This window comes from Coenobita brevimanus, chromosome 23, assembly GCF_032717465.1.
Source record: "Coenobita brevimanus isolate Jiangsu-jjx chromosome 23, ASM3271746v2, whole genome shotgun sequence".
Taxonomy (NCBI): Eukaryota; Metazoa; Arthropoda; class Malacostraca; order Decapoda; family Coenobitidae; genus Coenobita; species Coenobita brevimanus.
Genome location: NC_136976.1, coordinates 52,831,307 through 52,856,465, shown reverse-complemented (window position 1 = coordinate 52,856,465; position 25,159 = coordinate 52,831,307). Strand labels below are relative to the sequence as shown.

General features: G+C 43.5%; 1 protein-coding gene across 2 annotated transcripts in view; it reads right to left on the bottom strand.

Moving 5' to 3' along the window:
* Positions 1-25,159, bottom strand: part of Galphai (G protein alpha i subunit) — a 307,080-nt gene that overhangs the window by 45,305 nt on the left and 236,616 nt on the right. For both annotated transcript variants that reach the window (XM_080267265.1, XM_080267266.1), the window contains exon 4: positions 129-247. In XM_080267265.1, coding sequence (XP_080123391.1) covers positions 129-247 — 119 coding nt within the window. The remainder of the gene's footprint in view (positions 1-128; positions 248-25,159) is intronic.

Genomic DNA, 25,159 nt, shown 5'->3' with positions numbered 1-25,159 from the left:
TAATAATAATACCAATAATAATAATTATGATGATGATGATTATGCTCCTTGACTGAATTCTTGATGAACAATACAGTAAGTGGATATTTCAACCTCTACTGTACAACATGTGAAATAATAACACCCACCTGAAACAGTGTTGGACACCACTTTCGTTCCATAAACGCTTCATTATATTTGCTAGCTCAGGTGTCAATTCACCCTCATCTGCTGCACTTGCCAATGTGAAGAAATGTCGAGCATCATCCTGGGAAAAATACATCAAATTCAATTACAAAATTATGCCTAAAATACAGTATTGTCATCATACAGAAGTTCTGATTAGTCACTCTGCTTACACTTGTACCAACCTGTCCCTGAAGACTCTGCACTGAATGAATGATTACAATTACAGTACAGTTACTCATCAATTCATCACTTAAGGTGGATGTGTTACTTCAGAAGAAGCTGTTAAAGTGAGGACTATATTCCATAAAAAAGGGTACCATATCTGTGTATATACATATATATATATATATATTTATGTATATAATAAATCCTTCATTTATCCGGACATAGCAGAGCCAAAAGCATGTCTGGGTAGCGGCATCATCCAGATAATGAACACGATTCCCCTACTATGCCCAGACTCTACCTATACCCAACTCCAACTTATACAGTACCTAACTTATCTGCCTGGTCATTCAGGCATATAGACTTCAAAACAAACACAGGAATACTGTATCCAAAGTAATGCTAAACACCAAGAAAACCATGCAGAAAAACCAATGAAAACCAAAAAACACCCTACCTCAACACTACCGCATGTACAGTACCCCTCCTTATTTTGACAGTGTTTTCTGGTCATTCTGTCATATACTGACATCAAAACATACATATGATTATCCTAAATAATTTTCAAAACCACAAAAACCATTAAAAAAAAAAAAAAAAAAATGAAAACTAAAAAACATCCTACCAATACACCACTGTACGTACAGTACCCCTCCTAATTTTGGTACAGTTTTCAGGTCAATCTGCCAAATTTGGACATCAAAACACACATAGGAATATCCTATCTATCTATCTATTGCCAGACGCCTCAATCCCGTTTGGGGTGGCCACAAACAAATCGCCTCCAAGTCACCCTGTCCCCCGCCATTTCACTGCCCTGCTCCCAACTCACACCCCCCTCTCTCATATACCTCTCCACCCCATCCCTCCATCTCATCCTCGGCCTCCCCCTCCCTCTTTCCCCCTCCACCTCACTCATATACACTTTCTTCGTCAGTCTTTCACCCTCCATCCTCTTCACATGGCCAAACCACCTCAGTGTGTTCCTCATAACGCTTCCTATCACATCCACATCCACACCACAACGCTCCTTTATATCCTCATTCGTCAGCATGTCTCTCCACGTGACTCCACAGGCTCCTCTCAAATAACTCATTTCCACTGCTCTCACTCTTGACTTGTGTCCTTCCAACAATGTCCAAGCTTCACTTCCGTACGTTAGAGTTGGTATCACAATACTGTCATGTAGTAACTTTTTCACTTCCATGCTCACTTCCCTGTTTCTTATCACTGCTTTCAATGAACCAGCAACCTTTCTTCCCTGCTGTACCCTCTCAAGCACTTCACCCTCCAAACCTCCATCCTTACTCATCGCACTACCCAAATACTTAAACGTACTCACATTTTCCAATTCCTCACCATCCAACCTCGCTGTACATTCACTAACTTCACCTTTCTCAAAGACCATCACTTTACTCTTCCCTACATTCACCTTTAGGTTCCGTTTCTTACACACTCTCTCAAACTCATCCACCAAGCCTTGCAGCTCCCCTTCGTCTTCACTCAACAACACAGTATCATCTGCAAACAACAGTACAGGGAGTTTCCAAACACTATCCTCTCTCACCAGGGCCACTCCAACATCCACTACCCTACCTTGTACCTCTTTTATTACCCCATCCATGTACAGATTGAACAACTATGGAGAAATGACATATCCCTGTTTCAAACCAACTTTCAAAGAGAAAAATTCACTTAGTTCACCATCCACACGCACTGCAGCCTTCGCACCATCGTACATACTCTTCACAGCATTCAACAACTTCCCATCTACTCCATATATTCTTAACACTTTCCACAATCCTTGTCTATCCACCCTGTCATATGCTTTCTCCAAATCCATGAAAGCCGCATACAACTTCTTTCCCTTCTCTAGAAACTTTTCCACTAAAGATCTAAGAATGAATATCTGATCTACACAACCTCTTCCCTTCCTAAAGCCTCCCTGTTCTTCTCCAACTAATTTCTCTGTTCTTTCTCTAACTCTGTCTATAAGTATCCTACCATACACTTTTCCTATTATACTAAGAAGACAAATGCCTCTATGATTACCACACACTTCTTTTTCCCCTTTTCCTTTGTACAAGGGAATAATTATACCTGACTTCCAATCCTCCGGGACTCTACCTTCCTCCCACGCCAATCTGCACATCTTCCACATCCATTCTACTACTATCTCTCCCCCATGCTTCAGCATTTCACCACACACTCCATCAATTCCTGGGGCTTTCCCGATTTAACTTTCTTCATTGCTTCCACAACTTCTATCCTACTGATTTCTTCCTGTCTTCTCATCTCCCTCCTTCTCCCAGCCATTCCCCAGCCACTTATACTCGCATTACTTCCATCCTCTACGTTCAACAATTCCTTAAAGTGTTCTCTCCATCTGCTCACTTTTTCTCCCTTCTCCACTAGTAATCTACCATTTTTATCTTTCACTCCCCTGCTAACTTCGCTTCCACCCTGTCTTACTCTTTTCACTTCTCTCCAGAACATTTTCTTACAGTCTCTCCACTTTACACTCAAATTCCTTCTAAATTCCTCATCCACTCTCTTCTTACTCTCTCTTACTAATCTTTTCACCTCTCTCTTCCTTTCCACATATAACTCTCTCTTCCACCTCTCAACTTCTTCCACGCCCATATTTCTCATCCATTCATTGTATGCTTTCTTCTTTTGTGCCACAGCCTGTTTCACCTCTTCAGTCCACCACGCTGTTCCTTGCACCCCCCTCCGTCTTCTCTTCCTTCCACACACCACATCACATGCTGCACATATTTCTTCTGTAAATATCTTACACATACCTTCCACGTCTCCCATCTGCTCCAATTCATATTTGCCCAATCGTTCCTCCACTTCTCTCTTATACTCTGCCTTTTTCTCATCCTCTTGTAACCTTTCCACTCTCCTTGCAACTACTCCTTCCTCTCGTCTTTCCCTTCTTCTATTCCTCCATCTTACTTGCATCCTAATTCTGGCCACCACCAAGTAGTGGTCAGAAAGTCCACTCCTCCAACCTCTATACACTCTTGCATCCTTTACACATCTTCGCATCCTTTCATCCACACACACATAATCAATCATTGCCTTCCTTTCATTCAGTTCACCACCCACCCTTCTCAACACTCGCCATGTATACCTGTGGATCATTTTATGCCTGAAGAGGGTATTGGCTATCACCAACCCCCTCCCAGCACAAATGTCCACTAATGCACTCCCATTCTCATCTATCTCAGCAGGCACACCCCACTCACCAACTATTCCATCCACCTTCACATTACCAACTTTACCATTCATATCACCAATCAAAAACACTCTCTCATTCTTTCCAAACTTTTCCATGCACACTTCCACATTTGTCCAGAACTCTTCTCTCACTCTTCTACCACGATCTTGCGTTGGCGCATACACACACACAATCGCCCACATTTGTATTCCAACTTTCAACTTTACCCACACAATCCTTGACCCAACTGATCCATACTGTCTTATGCTCTTCTTCCATCTTTTACTCACAACTATACACACTCCTTCCTTTGCCCTCTCATTCTCATCTACTCCTGCACATATACCCCATCCATACTCCCATTCTCTCACACTTTCTCCTCTCCATTTTGTTTCAGTTATTCCACATACATCCACTTTCGCATCCTCAAGCACCTGGACAATCTCTCTCTCTTTCACCTCATCATTCGCTCCTCTTACATTCCATGTACTCAGTACCAAGTCCTTTGTCCGGTCCTGGGTCGTCATCGTTTGGTCAGTCCTTGTCCGAGGCTTCTTGTTTGTTTTTTTAGTTAGTTGTTTTCCGGGGAGGGGCACTAACCCTCCGCCAACCCTTTTAGTTGCCTTTTACGACAAGCAGGGATACTGGGGAAGTATTCTTGAAAACCCCCCTACCCCCAGGGGGTAGGAATATCCAAAGTACAGTAAACCCCCGATTTAACGAACTAATTGGGGGGAGAGGTGGATCGCTATATCCGAAGGTCATTATTAACTGAGGGATTACCGACCAAGGTTGCTATATCCAAGGAGTCGTTCGGTCCTACGTGTGCAACCACAACTTACTCTATGAAGCTTCACATGGAGAATTCAATGGTTTATGTAGATATACAGAACATGTACAGTAAATACCATCCTGTATGGAGTTGTACATATACAGGTAATCCCTTAATTCACGCGAGGGTTACATTCCCAGACTCTTTGCGTATGTGGTAAATATGCATATACTGTACGTTCTGCCCATGTGTGCACATAATTAAGCATGTGTATTAAGTATATTACATCTAAATAATACTGTTTATGACCACATACACCTTATAAATTAGTTTAAAGTATGAAAAACAACGAAAATATAAGAAATTTAACACTGAGAGCTGACAAGCACAGGTGTAGGTGGAGACACTTTAGCAGTCTTGTGCACTAGCCCTCACTGCCTCCCATATGCTACATTCTGTCTTCTTTACTGTACGAACAGTTGACTCATTCACCCCAAACATATGGTTCCGAGACAATTCACAGGCGTAGGTGGAGATACTTTAGCACAGTCTGGTGCACTAGCCCTCACTGCCTCCCATATGCTACATTCTGCCTTCTTTATTGTACGAACAGTTGACTCATTTACCCCAAACATACGGTTCCGAGACAATTCACCAAGTCAAATCACCGTAAAAACATGGATGATTCCCCGTCAGGACAATTCACACCCTGGATGATTCCCCATCATTCTATAAATATACTTATTACTGCTTAATACCGTACGTTAATAACTAATTTTCAGGAGGATTTTACAACTCATATAAGTAAAAAACTAGTGCACTGTACTTGCTAAATAAACTGGTATGTAAATAAATGACGTGGAATCGTCCCGACAGTGAATTGTCGCCGACGTTCCTTCCCTAAGTTTGTCCAACACTAACTTTCTCTGTCAGCGACATCACTTACAAGCCCGCTTTGGTGTGTTACCACATGCATCACTAGCACTACGCTTAGGCCCCATGTTGGCAAACAAGGCAAGCAATCACTGGAGGGCAGAAAAATAAGCTACAAATAACGATTTGTCAGTCACACACGGTTCGACTGTCGGATTCAAACTGACTGTGTGGTGTGTGGTAGACTGACCTCCCACACACACACACACACACATATATATGTATGCACACGGGCAGCAGGTGGGCATTTTTATATTTTATTTATTTCTCTCGTATATTAAAATGATTTATTTGAATACTGTACTATAATTTTATGTTTTAATTACTGTATGAAAAATTTGTGGATAACCAAAATCGTGTGAAAAAAGTTCGCGTGAATTAAGGGATTACTGTAAATACAATGCCCAGAATGTAATGCAGTACTGTTACAGTACATTTACCATGCCAGGGAGTTGGCTGCAGTTTGCTCTGGGAATTGTGGGTCGTGAACTTCTGTCACATTCACCAAACAAAAGTCGCTATATCCAACGGAATTTCGCTCTGGAAACGGTGGGTTGTTATATCCGAAGATTGCTATAAAAGGGTTCGTTATATCAAGGGTTTACTGTAATGCTAAACACCAAGAAAACCATGAAAAAAAAAAGAAAGAAAGAAAACCAAAAAAACACCCAACCTATTCACCACTGTATGTACTGTACAGTACCCCCTCCTAATTTTGGCACTGTTTTCTGTTCAATCTGCCATATTTAGACATCAAAACACACACAGGAATATCCAAAGTAATGCTAAACACCAAGAAAACCATTAAAAAAAAACCACACACACACAACCAAAGAACACCTGATCTGTACATGACTATGTACAGGACCCCTCCTGATTTTGGCACTGTTTTCAGGTCAATCTGCCATATTTAGACATCAAAACACACACAGGGTTATCCATATTATGTTAAACATCATGAAAACAATGCATAAACAATAAAAATCCACAAAAAAATGATGACAGTTTGAGAATCTGTTGTCTGTGATGAGTGATTGCTCCACGAGTCAATATTCCATGGCCAAATCTGCCACCATAAATTGGTTATATTGATATAAATGGTATACCATCATCTTCGCTGATGTTTATCCTATAAGCTAATAAAAATACATAAAACTTATAAGTAAAAGTACAGAAATTCAGCAATAATAAAGTATTCAGGAGTAGATGGCCTGCAGTCCTAACAGACCCAGATTCAAATCCTTGCTGGGGCAGGGAACAGTTTAAGGATTTGAATTTAATAAAAAGAAGACTTTACTGACCTACCAGAAGACCCGCCGACATGTCGTAAAAATACCTCCGCTAATACCAATACACCAGTCCTGTATGAGACAGCCCTAGCATGTATTCAGCATGGACGTTGGGTGTTAGCGCCAAAGTGGTGACATGCCGAGGTGTATGGCATGTAGGAGGACTACTGAGACCTGAGAGCAGGCTGTGAAGCCTATGCCCAGTGTCAGACACACAAAATATATATATATATATATATATATATATATATATATCACCATCATCATCTGGACCTTCTTTCCCACTCAAGGGCAGGGTGAGGAGTAACAATGTCCAAACAGCCCAAATTTGCCCAATCCAATGGGCCATGCTTCCATTCACTCACCATTCAAGCCCCTGGATATGCCAAAAACATTCATCATGTTCTGCAGCTTCACATAAACGTATCCGATAGAGTCAATCCAGAAGCATTCACATTAAAAAGGGGTGCCAAATCCCTGATCATGCACTTCTTCTCACAATATTCATCCAGCCAGCTCGATCTCGTGCCTCACTGACTTCCAAACCTCTCTTCCTCACACACTCATCCACCACATCTCTCCACCTTCTCCTTGGCCTACTTTGCCTCCTCCCTTCTTCAAATTTACTCAAATATACCCTTTTCACCACTCTATTGATATCCATTCTCCCCACATGACCATATCATCTCAGTACACGCTCTTCGATTCTGATGTCCACAGACTTCCTCACTCCAAATCTTTCACGAATTACATTATTTCATATCCAATCCAATCTCTGGACTCCACATACAACCCTCAGCATCTCATCTCCATTCTTCTCACTCTTGACTTTTCATTTTCATGCCACACCACAGTCTCACATCCATATGTTAAAGTTGGCACTAACATTCCCTCGTATAAGCCTTGTGCAGCTGCAACACTCATGCCTCTGTTTCTTATCTAGGCCTTCATTGCACCAGCAACTTTTCTTCCTTGTGTCACTCTACTTTCCACTTCTTTGGCACATTTTCCTCTCTTTTCTATCACAGTACCCAGGTATTTAAACTCACGAATTCCAGCCTCTCTCCATTCACTGTAACATCGCACTGGGAGTCACCTTCCCTCTCAATAAGCATCACCTCACTCTTTTCTATATTTACTCTCAATGCACAACACTAACAGACATCAGCAAAACTCTGCACTAGTCTACCAAGTTCTTGTTCGGTATTTGCAAGTAGTACTGCATCATCAGCATACAAAAAATTTGAGATATTCCATCCATCATCATTCATTACCAACGCAATCTCCTTCTCCATTACTTGTGTTTTTACTTCTCTCATCACCCCATCCATATATATATTGAACAACCATGGGGACATCACACAACCTTTACGCACGTCCACACCGACTGTGAACTATTCACTTAGATGCCCATTAACCCTTACACATGCTTCACCACATTTCGTTTTCGTTTAGTTTTTAAAGGCTCCAACATGCTTGCATGTGTCGGCCTTGGTCACCTAATGGCGGCTCTCCACGCTGCACGATCCATTGCAGCCTCCCTGTTCAGTCCCTTAACCCTAAGGTCACACTTAATGACCTCGTCCCATGTCTTTCTCGGTCTACCCCTCATAACCCCACCCCCAATATTAACACTTCTCACCTTCCTCACCCAATTATCATCCCCCATCCTCTCCACATGTCCAAACCACCTCAATCTACCTCTCCTCATCACAACACCAATACACTCCAGTCCCATCCTACCTCTCAACTCTTCCATTGTAAACCCAGCCCCTACAGGCCTTGGATGCATGGACGCACTGCACATCCACCTAATCATTGTCATTTCTGTACGTCTGAGCCGGCGAATGTCTTCCTCCTTCACTGCCCAGGTCTCACTGCCATACAGCATTACACTCCTAACACATGCTGCATACAAAGACCCCTTAGCACGTAGGGAGAGCCCTCTCAATGTCAGGAGAGGCAAGAGCTCCCTGAACTTCTTCCAACCACTTCTCACCCTAGCCACAGAGCTACCTCCAGCCCCACCTCCAGCACACAACATGTCTCCCAAATAACAAAACTCTTCCATACACTCAAGAGATTCACCAGCAAGTTCAATCCTTTCACGTCTGACGATCTCCACCTGCTCACCCCAGCACGTCGTACACATAAAATCAGCATTATCTCGCAGTCTACCTCTGATACCACTACATCTCTTATGCACCCATTTATCTATTCACTTAGATGCCCATTAACCTTTACACATGCTTCACTACCATCATAAAAACTCTTGACAGTACCTAGCAGCTTACCATCTACACTGTCCATGTGCAAAACTTTCCACATTCCTTCTCTGTCTACTTTGTCATATGCTTTTTCCGGATCCATGAAAACCATAAACATCTTATAGTACTTCTCTGCTATCTGTCTCACTGCAAATATTTGATCCACACATCCTCTGCCACTCCTAAAGCCACCCTCTTCATCACTCACTAGGACTTTTGATATATCTTTTACTTTCTCTATAATAATTCTTCCATATACAGTACCTTCCCTATCATACTCAATAAACTTATGCCATGATAATTATTGCACTCACTTCGCTCACCTCTGTTTTTGTACAGGGGTACAATTGCAATCTTTTTCCACTCTGCTGGCACAGTTTCACTCTTCCAAGCCTTCTTACATATCTCCAATAGGCATTTCATTCCACTCTCTCCATTACACTTAATCATCTCTGCATACACCTCATCAACCCCAGCTACTTTCCCATTTTTCAGCCACTTTACAGCTCTCTTCACCTGTGCAAATGCCACGTCTCCTGCTGCTGCATTCCTTCTCTGCACACCCCCAAAATCAATCATGTTTACAGTGCCTATGTTCTCTCTATTCCCATTCATCAGGCTTTCAAAATATTCTTTCCATCTGGTCCTTACTTCATCCCCATGGACTAATAATCAATATTATATGCTTCACATCATCACATTTCTTTCTGCTTTCATTTCTACATTTCCGCACCTCTTTCCAAAACAACTTCCTATTTTCAAAGCAGTTTGCATTCATTTTTCTTCCTAGATCATCATTTACCTCCTCCTTTTTCCCCTTCACTAGTCTCTTTACATGCTTTTTGCTCTCAATATATTAAGTTCTTATTTCAATTGAACCCCTGCCCTGTAACCATTCTAGCCACTTCCTTCCTCTTTTCTTTCACTGTTCTCTTAACCTCATCATCCCACCATGTTGTACCTTTCTTCTTTGATGTTACTCTTGCCAAACCACACACCTCTTTAGCATCTCTAACTAAGCAATCCTTATATGCATTCCACAAGCTGTCAAGGTCCATTTCCTTCCAATTCACTGATTCCAACTCCTCTCCTACTTTGGTCCTGTATTCATGTCATTTCTTTGATCCTCAGCTTCTCAAGTTTCAGTCTTTCTCCCTGACTGCTCCTCTCTCTCCTGGTCCACCTCACTCCTCTTAGATTGATCTTGCATACCACAATCATATGATCTGACAGACCACATCATCCTCTCACGGCCCTCATATCAGCAACCATTCCCAGCATCGACCTCTCTACGAGCACATAATCAATCAGGCTCCTTTCAACACAATCCCTGTTGCCTCTTCACCATGTATACAGTAATACCCCAATATATGATGCGCCTAGATGCAATACCCCAGCCTAACGATGGGGGTAAAAATACCACCAAACCCCGCCTAACGATGGCCAAACCCCGGTTTAATCCTTTCAGGTCTCCTGGCCACTATAGTGGCTTTCTCGGCAGGGGTCTCCTAGCCACTCCCGTGGCAGCATATTTAGGCAAGAATGAAAACTGTTGCCTGAGGCTGGTGAATGAAATAAGGATACGAGCTGCTCCCCAGACCCCTCTGCTTCTACCAGGCATGTGCAGATCACAATATTTTAGTTTACACAGTCTGGGAAGAGCTAATCATGGTTGGGGGTTCGGTTGCACATACTGGTTTTATTATACTGTTGATCTGGCAATGTTTTTTACTATTTTGGTATCAGACAGTTCATTTAGCAAAAGAATATTGTTTGCAATATATTTTTACTCCTGTGAAGGATGATACGTAGCACACACCCCAATTGGCCCCCCTCTCTCTCTTTCACCTCCCTCCTCCCTTTCATATCCCCCTTCCTCCACCCCCCTACCTCCCATCGATCCCCCAGTCCTCTACCTCCCACCCTCCTCTCTCCTTCCAATCTCCCACCCCATACTTTCTCCACCCTCCTACCTCCAACCAATCCCCCACCCCTCTACATCCCACCCTCCACTATCCCTCCAATCCCCCATCCCCTGCCTCCCGCCTAACATAGCTGACACATCACAGGGAAGCAAGAGATTTCCGCATTATATGTATCAATATTTATTCATTTCCTGGGTGTTAGCATGTCTGACTGAGGGAAAATAAATACAGATTTATGATTTTAGGTTTCTAAGGTCGTTTCTGTAGCCTTTTATACACGTACCATGAATTCACTTGTTACCAGGCAGACATACACGTGCAGCGAGTGTTGCCATTTTCATTGACAACTGATTGTTAGTGTCCTTACTTTTTTCTGATTTATACTTCATGAGTTTCTCACATTTCCTGGTTATACTTATAACACTGTCAATTTTGAAAAATAATAAATATTTCATCACTGTCTCTACTGCTGCCTGTAAGTATACAGGATGATATAGTTAGCAACAATAAAATAAACATACAAACATACAAAAGGCAAAGCCCGTAGGCTTACCCTCATGTCCTCACCCCCACAGCCTTGGACAGTACTAAGCAAAATAAGAGCAAAGTAAAAATAGTCAGTAGTAACTAGTAAATGATAGTTTTATTAGGATCTTGTAACTGTTTAGTTTGTTGTTTGTAAAGAAAACATCTCAAGAATCGTTAACAAATCACGTGAGATATAATGTACATATATTAGTGCACTGTTTTTTATGGAAAAACATGGAAACAAACAATGTAATCATGTCGCCTATGCACCAAGAAATCACCTACCCAATGAGATGGCAATACTCACCACGCTACCACACACCACTTGCTACGCAACTTCCCATAATTTTTGCAGCACTTGTATTGCAAGTAGAGCTCTAATGTTTTATAGACTGATGTGTATTACTTCCTTGTGCATGAATACCGGTATGGTATTTTTTTCTTTATTTGCAAACCTTAACTTTTTTCAAAAAAATGTGTGTCAAACGTGACCTTGGGACCTATTTGAGACCTGAAAGGGTTAACGATGGATTTTGACTTTTATTAATTTGATGGTATTTTAGATTAACACTGTGTGTTTATGTTGATTTAAAAACAGTTATAGACTTAATGTGTTTTAGCCATAGGTGGGGTGAACACAGTTTGACTCTTTCCAGACTTATATTTGACGATTTTCTGATTTTATTTGTTGGTTTTGGTGAGTTATTTACAGGTGTTAGGCTTAGGTTAGCTTCCTTTACAGCTGTTAGGCCATTTAGATTGGCACTAAACTTGTTTTTGGGCTCATTTGGGTGAGTTTTAGACTTGGTTGGGGGAAAAACCCAAGGCTGAAAAACTCATCCCATTACATGTTAAAACTACTCCGATATACAATACCCCGCCTAACAATGGGTTTTTACCAAACCAATTGCATCGTTAAACCAGGGTATACCTGTAATTATGTGCATCTTTGTGCCTGAAATACAAGTTACAAATGCACAACTCCTTTCCTGACACATATCCTTCAGTTGCTACCCATTATCATTTTCTCCTGGTACTCCGTTATAACCCATTATGTTATCCTCAGGACCAGTGCCTACTCTTCCATTCATATCGCCCATTACAATCACTTCATAGCTCCTGGGCATTTCTTCCACTGCTTCATCCAGCTCATTCCAAAACCTGTCTTTCTCTCTCTCACTCTTGTCCTCAAACGGTGCATATGCTACAATCACAGCCACTTTCACTTTCTCAGCCTTGAACCTGACATACATACACCTCGGGCTGACACATTTTTAATCTCTCATGCCACTCTGCCATACCTCACTCATCAACCAAGCAACTCCTTCCTTGCATCTTCCTCGCCCATTCATGACCGATCTTACACATTTCACACCCTCCCACTCCTCTACTTCACATCCTTTCATCTTTGTTTCACACAACGCCATCATGGCATATCTCGCACACTTGAACACATTCTTCACTTCCACCCTCTTGCTCTCCCCATTCACACCTCTCACATTCCACATGGCCATGCAAATCTGCCCATTTGTTGGGACCCTGGGCAGGTACTGGGACCTCCAAGGCTCTCTGAAAGAACTGCCATGATTAAGTGATTTTGGATAGGGGAATCTGAGGGACACAACCCGGCCGAAAACCCCGGTTATATGGTTACCACCCTGCGTAGTAAATGGTTTCCTGGGTAAAGGAAACCATTTGGCTTGTCACTCGATGTGGAGACCATAAGGCATCCCTACAATGAGTGAGTGGATGATGGGTGCCCCCATCCACCACAAAATTTCCTTCATATAACTTCCCACCATCCCAGTTCAAAATTTTGCCAGCACCTTCCAAGAGTTACGCATATGTCTAGATGCAGAATTTGATGAGCTTTCTCGTGGATTTTGCAGAATTTTGATATGACCAACAGTAGTTGGATAAATCATAAAAAAAATATTGAAAACTCATGAATCTGTGTTATCGCCATAGAGAAGGGATAGGGACTAAGGGAGTGAGGGGGTAGCCGGGAGGGTATGGAGGAGGGATGGAAGGTGGGGAGAAGCGAGGCTGTAGGCAGGATTCTCCCCCATCTGTCAATAGGCAGACAGACGCTTTTGCCGTACATTTACTCGTGGCTTGCAGTCAGTTAGCCGCTGAATGGACACATGGAAACACAACTCACCGTGACCGAAGGACTTTCAACCTTCAGTATAGAGGCGGACGACCGCTGTCACTTGTGGTCTGTGTTCGATGGAGGTGGTGGTTAGGAAAGACTTAGTCCTTGTGTCTGCATGATATTAGACATTTGGTAGGGAATGCGCATGACATCGCTTGCAGGTTACAGTCGTATTACTCGGGTGTTGGAGGTTCATTGGGAGTGAAGACGAGCTGGCAACTTTGACCATTCAGTACAAGGGCAGATAGACATTTTAGCTCTGGTTGTGGGTTACAGACTACATCCCGCTTACGGCTCAAGCCCAGTGGCCACGATATCGAAAGCTTGAACATGTTGGCTGGCTGGCCGAAGTTCTGGGGGACTTTTACGTCCGGATAATGGCACATAAATTTGGATAATGTTTAACTCCTATAAGACGGGCGTCTAAATATGTTGTCCGAGGGTACTAGGGTAAAAAAGACGCGTGTCTGCATATGTGGTCACGTCCCTCCCACCTCCCACCCCCACCCCCACCCTTCCCACACTCTCCCCAAACCCCTCACTGCCCCCCCCACTGCCCACAAACCCCCACAGCTTCCCTAACTCCCTCCGCAGCCCTCCCAACCCCCCACTGCACTCTACGACCCCTAACCCCCACCCTCCCCCAACCCCCCACCCACTCCCCAAACCCCCACCACTAACCCCCATCCCCCCAACCATCCCCCACTCCCCCACAATCCCCCACCACCACCCCCATCCCCTACTCCTCACCACCTAGCATCACCACCCCAACCTCCTACACCCTACTCCAACACCCACCACTCCCCACACCTCGACCCCCTTATTCAGCTTAATCCTGCATCATCCTTGAACATGCTTGGGGTTTCATTTACTCGGGACTTATCTGGAAAGATCATATTATATCTCTTGTAAAATCTGCTTCCAAGAGATTAGGTGTGCTAAGCCGACTCCATTCTTTCTTTACCCCTGCACAATTGTTGACTCTATACAGGGGTTTTATCCGCCCCTGTGTAGAGTACAACTTTCATGTGTGGGGAGGCTCCCCACATACAGCTCTTCTCAATAGGGTGGAGTCAAAGGCTTTTTGTCTCATTAACTCTCCTCCTCTTACTGACTCCCTTCAACCTCTGTCTCTTCGTCGCACTGTTGCATCTTTATCTCTTTTTAATGCTACTTTAATGGTCACTGCTCCTCTGAACTGTCTGCATGCATTCCTCCACCTCTAAGACAGGCGCGTAGCACCTGTCTAGCAGCAAACTCTCATTCCATTTCTGTCCAACTCTCTAATGCAAGTGTTAACCATTACTCCCAGTCCTTCATTTATGCAACAGGTCAACTCTGGAACTGTCTCCCTCTGTCTGTATTTCCTACTGCCTATGATCTCCAGTCTTTCAAACGCAGTGTATCCAGGCATCTCAAAATGATCGGATCTTGAATTTGGCTCTCTCTTGTATTTTGTTTTTCTCTTAGAGGGAACTGTTATTGCAGGCTCATGGCCTTTGATTCCTTCTTCCTCGTATAAAAAAAAAAAAAAAAAAAAATCCCCTCCCCCAAAACCACCAGACCCCTCCAACCCCCACTGCCACCCCCTTCCCACCCCCCTCAACACCCCCTCCCAACCACCCACCCACCCTACCTCCCCCCCACCCAACCCCACAACCCCCTCCACCACCCCTCACAACCCCCCCACCATATCGTATCCACCAATTATGCTCGTCCTGAGCGTGTCAAAACATTCCAATGCCCGTCTTTTAGGGGTTAATAGAGCCAAGGATAATGAATACGCCCAGATACTGAGCATCCGGATAAATGAGAGACTATTGTGTGTGTGTGTGTGTGTGTGTGTGTGTGTGTGTGTGTATATATATATATATATATATATATATATATATATACAGTAATCACTCTAATATCCGGACGCCCAATAACCGAACATCCCCACTAACCGAACCTTATCGTCCTGGGATCCAACATTCCCAAAATGGTCCGAAAATCCAAAAAAATGTAAAAAAAAAATCGATTTTTTGCCGTCCGTAATTTGAACTTGCCGCGCGCGCCGCGTGAGAGCATTGTTTTGGTTCGTCATTCCTCCGACGTCCGATAGAGCACCGCTGCATCCTCCCCACTTCCCGCCTGTCTCTCACCGCGACTGGACCTACGCTCTTCGCAATGGCTGCCCACGTGCTCGCTTTTGTGGTGGTGCCGTACTTGCTGCAAGGCCTCCTGCTGCTCTCTGCCCTCCTCTTAGTGTGTGTGATGATGGCCCCGCCTCCTGAGAAAAGGAAGAGAGTGGTGTTGACTCTAGAGAAGAAATGGGAGATATTGGAGAAAGTTGATGCGGTTGGTCGTCTTCACGCATTCTCCGCGAGTTTAACCTGGCCCGGTCGACTTTGTTCGATATCAAGCGTTCCCGAGACAAACTCATGCAGTACACGGCTGACTTCTCGTCGAGAAGCAAACGCAACGTGGAAAGGAAGGTTATGTTTACCCCCAAGTTTGCAGAAATCGACCAATCAAGGTTGATTTGGTACCGACAGCAACGTGCAGCTGGTGTGATGGTACGTGGAACGGAGCTGAAGGCTGCTGCTGAGAAGTTTGCAAGGCTTCACGACGCCCTAGACTTCAAGGCATCCGAGGGTTGGCTCTTCGCGTTCAAGTTGCGACATGGCGAAGCATTGGACGCTAACGAGGATGGAGTTGACGAGTTTCGGCACAAGGTGAAAGGCTTGATCGACAGGGAGGACCTCACTCTCGGTCAAGTCTATAATGCAGACGAAACTGGCCTATTCTATCGCTCGGTGCCAACGAACACTCTAGCCGATGAGACGGAGAAGCGTGTACCTGGCCGCAAGCTTTCTAAGGAACGGATATCTGCTTTGTGTTGTGCCAGTGCTAACGGCATGCACCGGCTTAAGCCCGTTACTGTTGGCCGTGCAAAGCAGCCTCGGTGCCTTCGTGGGGTGATGGATGTCCTTCCTGTCGTATGGTACCATTCTTTGAAAGCATGGCTCACAGCTGTGATTTTCAAAGACTGGTTTCACCGTCACTTCATCAAGGAGGTCATCCAGTACCAGACGAAGACACTGGGAATTCCTCGCGACCAGGTAAAGGCTCTCCTTCTCCTCGACAATGCACCTGCCCACCCGTGCGACAAGGACTTGGTTGCTGAGAATGGCCGTATTAGGTGCATGTTTCTGCCACCTAATACTACTGCTCTCATTCAACCCATGGACCAAGGAGTGATCGTGGCAACAAAGCGCCTGTACCGTCGGAAGTTCCTGGACGAGGTGATGGTTGTTCTCAAGGACGAGGACGAGGACGAGCGCAGGGAAGGACGTGACACTCGAGGCAAGCGGACTTTGGAAAACCTTCGCCGCTACAACATCAAGTCTGCGCTGTACAACTGGGCTAGTGCATGGAAGGAAGTCCCTGTGAAAACTCTTGAAAATGGTTGGTCTCGTCTGCTTCTCGGAACTGATGTGGAGTACGATTTTCTAGGGTTTGACGTGGATGACTTCCATGCACGGCTACGGACGCACGGCGACGATGTTGATGTGGACGATGTTCGTGAGTGGTTGGACGACGACGAGGGCGATCCTGGGTATCAGACGTTGTCTGATATCGAGATCGCATCTTCGGTTGCTGGTGTCAGTCCCGAACTTGAAGATTCCGACGACGAAGGCGATGATGATGCGGACTCCTATCAGCAGGACACTACTCCAGCCATCCCCAAGCTGAGCGCACTCCGGGAACATCTAGAGTTCGTCCTAGACTACCTGGAACACCCGGACTGCGACAGGGAGATGGGGCCCTTGGGACTCGTGGAGGAAGTGCGTGCTTTCAGGCAGCGCATCATCAATCGCCAGAATCGTCGGTCCTTGCGTCAGTCAACGATTGACAGTTTTTTCAGGCCCGTGACCCCCGCTGTGCCAAGCCCTGGCTCCACTCCGTTGCCTCCCCAAGACAGGCCCTCATGCTCCGAGCCACAGCCCAGCACATCAGCTACAGTGGAGTCACCGCTCGATGTGAGTTTGCGGCTATCTTCAGAGTCTTCTGTAGTCGGTACGCCATCACCACGACCCACCGATGCACCCCTTGGTCGCCTGCCAGTGATACTCTCGGACTCTGACAGTGAATAAACAGCAAGAACTTCTCCACTAGACCACACGGGAATTTTGAGTGTTGTGCAGTGAAAAAAATGGTGTGTTGTGTTAAGGTTTTCGAAATGAGAGAAAAGACTCAGTGGAAACAAAATTTAACGTAACTAACCTTCTTTGTTTTGGCTTTAGAAATTGAAAAGATTGGGAAAAGTTTATGTGCAACACGAAAGTTAACTGGAACATTATTTGGACTAAAGTGAACACTGTGAAGGGAACGAACTTCTGTGTGTTATTGACTAAGTTCAGTGCAAGACTTCAGGAAGAGTGTACTGCAAGTGCTTCAGGAAATCGTTCTTACTGTCAGAGTTCGAGAGGAGGCGGTTATTCATCGAGGTGGCCAGGGACTTCCTGTAAGTAGCCAGACTGTTTCATATTGTACTTTTTTCCATACTATACTTACCAGAATGTTTCATACTGTACTTTTTTCCATACTATACTTACCTCATGCATGTGCAGTAGGAATGTGTTTTTCAGAGTTAGGCTAGGTTAGGGTCCATAAGTACCAGAATGTTTATTAATGTATGAACATACTTCTAAACCCTCATTTTATGTTTCTTTTGCATTTATTTCAGTCATTTATGTGCCTTATTGGTGTGATTTGGGTGTTAAATAGGTGCTATGCATGTCCGGAGGGAGTTGTATAGGTGTTTCTCTGAGTTAGGGTCCATAAGTACAAGTCCATAAGCTGGGGCCCAATATCCGAACGAAACCAAAATCCGAACCTACCGATGGCTCTATTGATCCGGATATTGGAGGGGTTACTGTATATATATATATATATATATATATATATATATATATATATATATATCTATCTATCTATTGCCAGATGCCTCAATCCCGTTTAGGGTGGCCACAAACAAATCGCCTCCAAGTCGCCCTGTCCCCCGCCATTTCACTGCCCTGCTCCCAACTCACACCCCCCTCATATACCTCTCCACCCCATCCCTCCATCTCATCCTCGGCCTCCCCCTCCCTCTTCCCCCCTCCACCTCACTCACATACACTCTCTTTCTCAGTCTTTCACCCTCCATCCTCTCCACATGGCCAAACCACCTCAGTGTGTATATATATATATATATATATATATATATATATATATATGTATGTAGGTAGGGGCACTCACCATCCACTCACTCAATGTAGTGCTGCTGTCAGGTGTCTGCCCTTTCCTCTCCTCCATCATTCTTTCCTTCTATCCTCTTCTGTCTTTCTTTCCTTCATTCTTTCCTTGTCCTTCTGCCTAAGGGTGACATTACACTCCCTCTTTTGTCTTTCTTTCCTTCATTCTTTCCTCTTCCTTCTGCCTGTGGGTGACTCTACACTGAGTGACAAGCCAAATGGTTTCCTGTGCAGCAGGAAACCATTTACTAAGCTGGGTAGTAAGTAACCATATAACCAAATTTTGGCGTCTGGTGGTTTACTGGGTAATTATTGCACTCCAATCGGATTGAGGCAGTGAAGGTTTATCTCCAAGGGGTGGTTGGGGTTGACTGCTCATGCAATGTCACTCAGGGATGAGTGAGGCCAGTCACTCTCATCTCAAATGTCGGGACCAACTGCCTAGCACCGGGCTTCTACGCTCCTCATGGGACAATGTAGGATTGGATGATGGATGGATGGATGGAGAGGGGTATATATATATATATATATATACTGAGTATATATATATATATATATATATATATATATATATATATATATAGTAAAACCTCGATTTAACGGCATTCATTGTAATGGGAACCCTAAACTAATGGCACAAATCTCCCAAGGAATATTTATGCAAAAATTTTTTAAAAATTTCCCCAAAATGGGTAAATATTAGGAAGAAATTCAAATGTGGTGGGCGCCGCGTGCATCTCGATTGTCTGTTTGCAGTTTCCAGCCAACTGGGTATGTTTATGCTCATCCAGTGTTCCTCCCACCTAGGCCAACCCCAAAATGAAAAAAATTAGCATGTTACGTTAAATTTAAGAACTAGTGTTATAGACTTCATAACTATGTGAAGTTATTTACACAGTGCCATCTATTCTACTCCAACCTGCCAAATAATACTTATCTGGATTACAGTAGAGTCCCGATTAAAGACCGAACAAAACAACGATCTTATAATAACACGAGCATTTAAATTCTCCATAATTATATAACAGCACGGTAATGCCACTAAACTGCTTGAGAGAAACTGTGGGAAATGGGTGTTTTGGTACTGGATTTCCAGATACAACTCGTGTGTTATGCTTTTGACGGTCACTGATTGGTTTCCTCGACCCCACCCGACCCATGTGACCCCCATACCACCAGCCACAGCCTGCTGCCTCCCTCAGCGTTGTGTGAAAGGTCACTGAGATGAGAAGTTTATTTGTTTATTTCCTTGCTCCTCGTTTCCTCTCAGAACTGAGCACGTGGTTCCAAACTAACTTTAGTTATGCCTAAGCACCCTGAAAGTGCTACGAACACAAGAAAAGCATTTATTCTAAATGAAAATGTAAAATTGCTGGACGAAGTGGCGTGTAGAATTGCAGCTTAAATGCAAATGATCAGACAGATAAAATGAGTCAGGATGTTTACGATGTGGATAGTTTTCTTTGTTGGAAAATAAAGTTAATGATGGAGCAGTAAAATTCATGTACAGGAAACTCGCACGGAACACGTGGGTTTCGTTCCTACCGTGCCGTGTTAGGTGCGAAATCGCGTATATTTAAACTACTCCGTATTTTGCTCCCTAGACCCCCCAAATGTGTTGTTTTGCTGTTATCTGTCACTGGTAATCACTAGAAAGCACTTTAAGTGGTTAGAAGGTTTATTTAATGTTATAACTCACAAATACAGTACTCCACAGCAAAACTTCAACACACAAATACTGTACGTAAACACAAGGAAACATTCCGACGCCGATTATAGGTAATCATACAAATCAGGTTAACTGGTACCAGGGCTTTATTTAATGCTTTATCTTTTTTGAGTGCTTTAACTTACAAGTACATACCAGAACAGTACATATTTAACTTAGAAATGCAGTACTGTGGAAAAGCTGTACAGCAAGTCTTTAACGAACAAACAAAAAAGGCAATATTCCAACGCCAATCATGGGTAATCATATAAATCAGGTTAACTGGTTACAAGGCTTTATTTAATGCTTTAATTGCCTACAAGTACATACCAGAACAGTAAATATTTAACTTACAAATACAGTACTGTAGAAAAGCAGCGTACAGTAAGAGTTTAACGAACAAACAAAAAAGGCAATATTCCGACGCCGATCATGGCTAATCATATAATTCGGGTTATCTGGTTACAAGGCTTTATTTAATGATTTAACTTTATTTAAGTGCTTACAAGTACAGTACATGCGAGAACAGTAAATATTTAACTTGCAAATACTGTACAGTACGGTGGAAAAAACGAACAAATAAAAAAGGCAATATTCTAACGCCTATCATGTAAACTGGTTATAAGACTTTATTTCTTGTTTTAACGTTATTTAATAGTACTTTTAGTTGCACATAAACTTACCAGAACAGTACGGTACTGTAAATATTTAACTTACACATACTGTGCTGTCTCACTCACTGAATAATTTCCCGCCTATATCGTCACATAATCAAAACAAACCGCGTGCTGCGGTGACGTTCGAGGATTTGATCTTTCAAAGGCCTCTCCTGCGTTAATTTGTAGTTTTCATAATGGTTCTTTAATCTTACGTTGTCTTATATGTATCCCAGCCCTTACCGTGTATAACTGCGGGCGCGTTCTATGAGATCGTGTTCCGTGCGAGTTTCCTGTATTCGCCTTTAGTGCAACAAGTGTGAAAAAAAAGAAGAAAAAAGGCTTTGTGCTCGATCTTTTTGTTATGCACTGACAATCTTTGATCAAGTAAATTAGGATCTTACGATAAGTGAAGACACTACGTCTTCACATAAACAGGCGAGATAATACAGTTAAACCTTGATATAACAGACTTCAATAAACTGGAATTCACTCTTATCGGCCTCGAGGAGCTACCGGACTAAATTCCTATACAGTAGATCACAAAAAGTCCGATTAAGCCAAAAGCAGTCCAGACTGCCTGACCACTTCAGCCATGTTCACCCTAAGGAGGTAAATACAAGACATGTTTATCAGTGTACAGTACAGTACAGTATTACTGCATATATTATACCATCTGATTAATGTAGTGAAGTTATAACACAGTACAGTACCGCAATGGTAGTCAAAACAGTTTAAAAACCGTTCATGCAATCCAGATTAATGTCTGATATATCGGAAAAAGTCCGGATTAGCAAGGAGAAGTCCGGATGTCACTTTTATCGGAATTTCGCATTTTTCAGAATGGGTTGGGCTCCAATTAGTCCATTATATTGAGGTCTTACTATAATATGAGTTCAGTTCTTGTAAATTATACTATTTGGCTAATGTGACCAGATTTATTGCAGCTAAAAGTGGGACATTGTCACACACACACACACACACATATATATATATATATATATATATATATATATATATATATATATACAATATATACATATACAGTATATATATATATATATATATATATATATATATATATATATATACTGTATCTATATATACTGTATCTATCTATCTATCTGTATATCTATATATATATATATATATATATATACAGTGAATCCTCAATATACGAAAGGGATAGGGATAAAAAAAAAACTTTTGTAATATGCAATTTCATATATCGGAACGATTTCCCCATTGAAATAGACATAGTAGGGGGGGGATGCGTTCCAGGTCCCCATTGGACCCCCCACTTAAACTTTACCCCTCCTATTTTGACGTACAGAAATGACAATGATTAGGGGGATGTGCAGTGCGTCCCTGCATCCAAGGCCTGGAGGGGCTGGGTTTACAATGGAAGAGTTGAGAGGTAGGATGGGACTGGAGTGTATTGGTGTTGTGATGAGGAGAGGTAGATTGAGGTGGTCTGGACATGTGGAGAGGATGGGGGATGATAATTGGGTGAGGAAGGTGAGAAGTGTTAATATTGGGGGTGGGGTTATGAGGGGTAGACCGAGAAAGACATGGGACGAGGTCATTAAGTGTGACCTTAGGGTTAAGGGACTGAACAGGGAGGCTGCAATGGATCGTGCAGCGTGGAGAGCCGCCATTAGGTGACCAAGGCCGACACATGCAAGCATGTTGGAGCCTTTAAAAACGAAAACGAACGAAAACGAATTTTGAAGTATGCAGTACACGTATACAGTACTATACTATTATACAGACATTAAAAAATAAAACATACAACTGATTACTGTAGTATTAGTACTTTAGTACTGTAGCATTAGACAATGCAACGCCTAATGATCACCCAATCTCCGAGACTCCCTGCCCTTCCTCGTGGCGTCTTATTATTTCCAATTTCCTCTCTAGAGTGACAGTATGATGCTGTTTCTTCCTTGCAGCTAGTTCCCCGGATGCTGGAGATGATGCAGGGTGCTTGGGAGGCAAGGTGAAAACACGAAAAGGTGAAGAACAGTGAAAAACAGCGTAATGTACAGCAAAGCTGAGAGGAGAGGACGGACGTGACTCGACTGAGAAGAGCGCGAAAATGTATTTACCAGAGAGGGGTTAGTTCATTTTCTCGCTGCAAGCGAGCGCGGCGCTGAGCAACATGCCCATTTTGAATTTTTCGTATTTCCTCTCGTATCGTTTTTCGTACCATCGAGACAGAGGCTTTTCGTATTGTGGAATTTGTCCTACTTTCATCGCTTTCGTACCATCAAAAATTCGTACATCGAGTTTCGTATACGGAGGACTCACTGTATATACATATGTACATATACTAGCAGGGGTACCCGGCACTGCCAAGCCAAAAAGGTGAACACTCGTTCGTTTTCGTTCGTTCGTTCGTTTTTAAAGGCTCCAACATGCTTGCATGTGTCGGCCTTGGTCACCTAATGGCGGCTCTCCATGCTGCACGATCCATTGCAGCCTCCCTGTTCAGTCCCTTAACCCTAAGGTCACACTTAATGACCTCGTCCCATGTCTTTCTCGGTCTACCCCTCATAACCCCACCCCCAATATTAACACTTCTCACCTTCCTCACCCAACTATCATCCCCCATCCTCTCCACATGTCCAAACCACCTCAATCTACCTCTCCTCATCACAACACCAATACACTCCAGTCCCATCCTACCTCTCAACTCTTCCATTGCAAACCCAGCCCCTCCAGGCCTTGGACGCAGGGACGCACTGCACATCCACCTAATCATTGTCATTTCTGTACGTCTGAGCCGGCGAATGTCTTTCTCCTTCACTGCCCAGGTCTCACTGCCATACAGCATTACACTCCTAACACACGCTGCATACAAAGACCCCTTAGCACGTAGGGAGAGCCCCCTCAATGTCAGGAGAGGCAAGAGCTCCCTGAACTTCTTCCAACCACTTCTCACCCTAGCCACAGAGCTAGCTCCAGCCCCACCTCCAGCACACAACATGTCTCCTAAATAACAAAACTCTTCCACACACTCAAGAGATTCACCAGCAAGTTCAATTCTTTCACGTCTGACGATCTCCACCTGCTCACCCCGGCACGCCATACACATAAAATCAGCATTATCTCGCAGTCTACCTCTGATACCACTACATCTCTTATGCACCCATTTATCACACACATCGCACAAGATGGAATTACTTCCCACGCCCTTGTGGCAAACTGCACATGGCCACTCTCCCTCGTCTTTGACAGTACCGCCACCAACCCTAGATATCATCACTTTTGTTTTATCTGCATTTACCCTTAAACCCTTTTGCCCCATACCATCTCTCCACTTCCTAAACCTTTCCTCCGCCTCCCTTTCATTCTCTGCAATCAACACCAAATCATCAGCATACAACAACTCCCACGGGAGTCCGTTTCTAAAGTCACGTGAAAGGGCTTCAAGTACCATGATAAACAACATGGGACTCAAGACTGACCCCTGATGCACACCAACATTCACGGAAAACTCATCACTCAAATCTCCATTCACTCTCACCTGGGTGTGAGCACCCACATACATGGCCATAACCACCCTAACCAGCCACTCCTCCAAGCCAAGCTTTCTCATTGCCCACTTCACCACCTCTCTAGGGACTCTGTCAAAGGCCTTTTCCAAATCAACAAAAACAAAATAAAGATCCCTTCTCCTACCAATATATTTTTCCTGAAGCTGTCGAACAATGAATATGGCATCAGTGGTCCCCCTACCTGGCATAAACCCAAACTGCATCTCATCAATATTCACTCTTTCTCTAATCATACCTTCTAAAACTCTCTCCATTACCTTCATTATCTGATCTAAAAGCTTTATACCTCTATAATTCCCTCTTTCCAGGGCATCACCCTTCCCTTTATACACATTTACAATTACACTCTTCAGCCAATCATCTGGGACAACACACTCATAAATAATCCTATTTATCAGGTCAGTGACTAAACTCACCCCTATATCGCCTGAGGCCTTCAACATTTCGGCAGTCAACCCAGACACACCTGCTGCCTTCCCCACCCTCATCCTGCCTATTGCCTCACTCACAGTAGCAGTATCAATC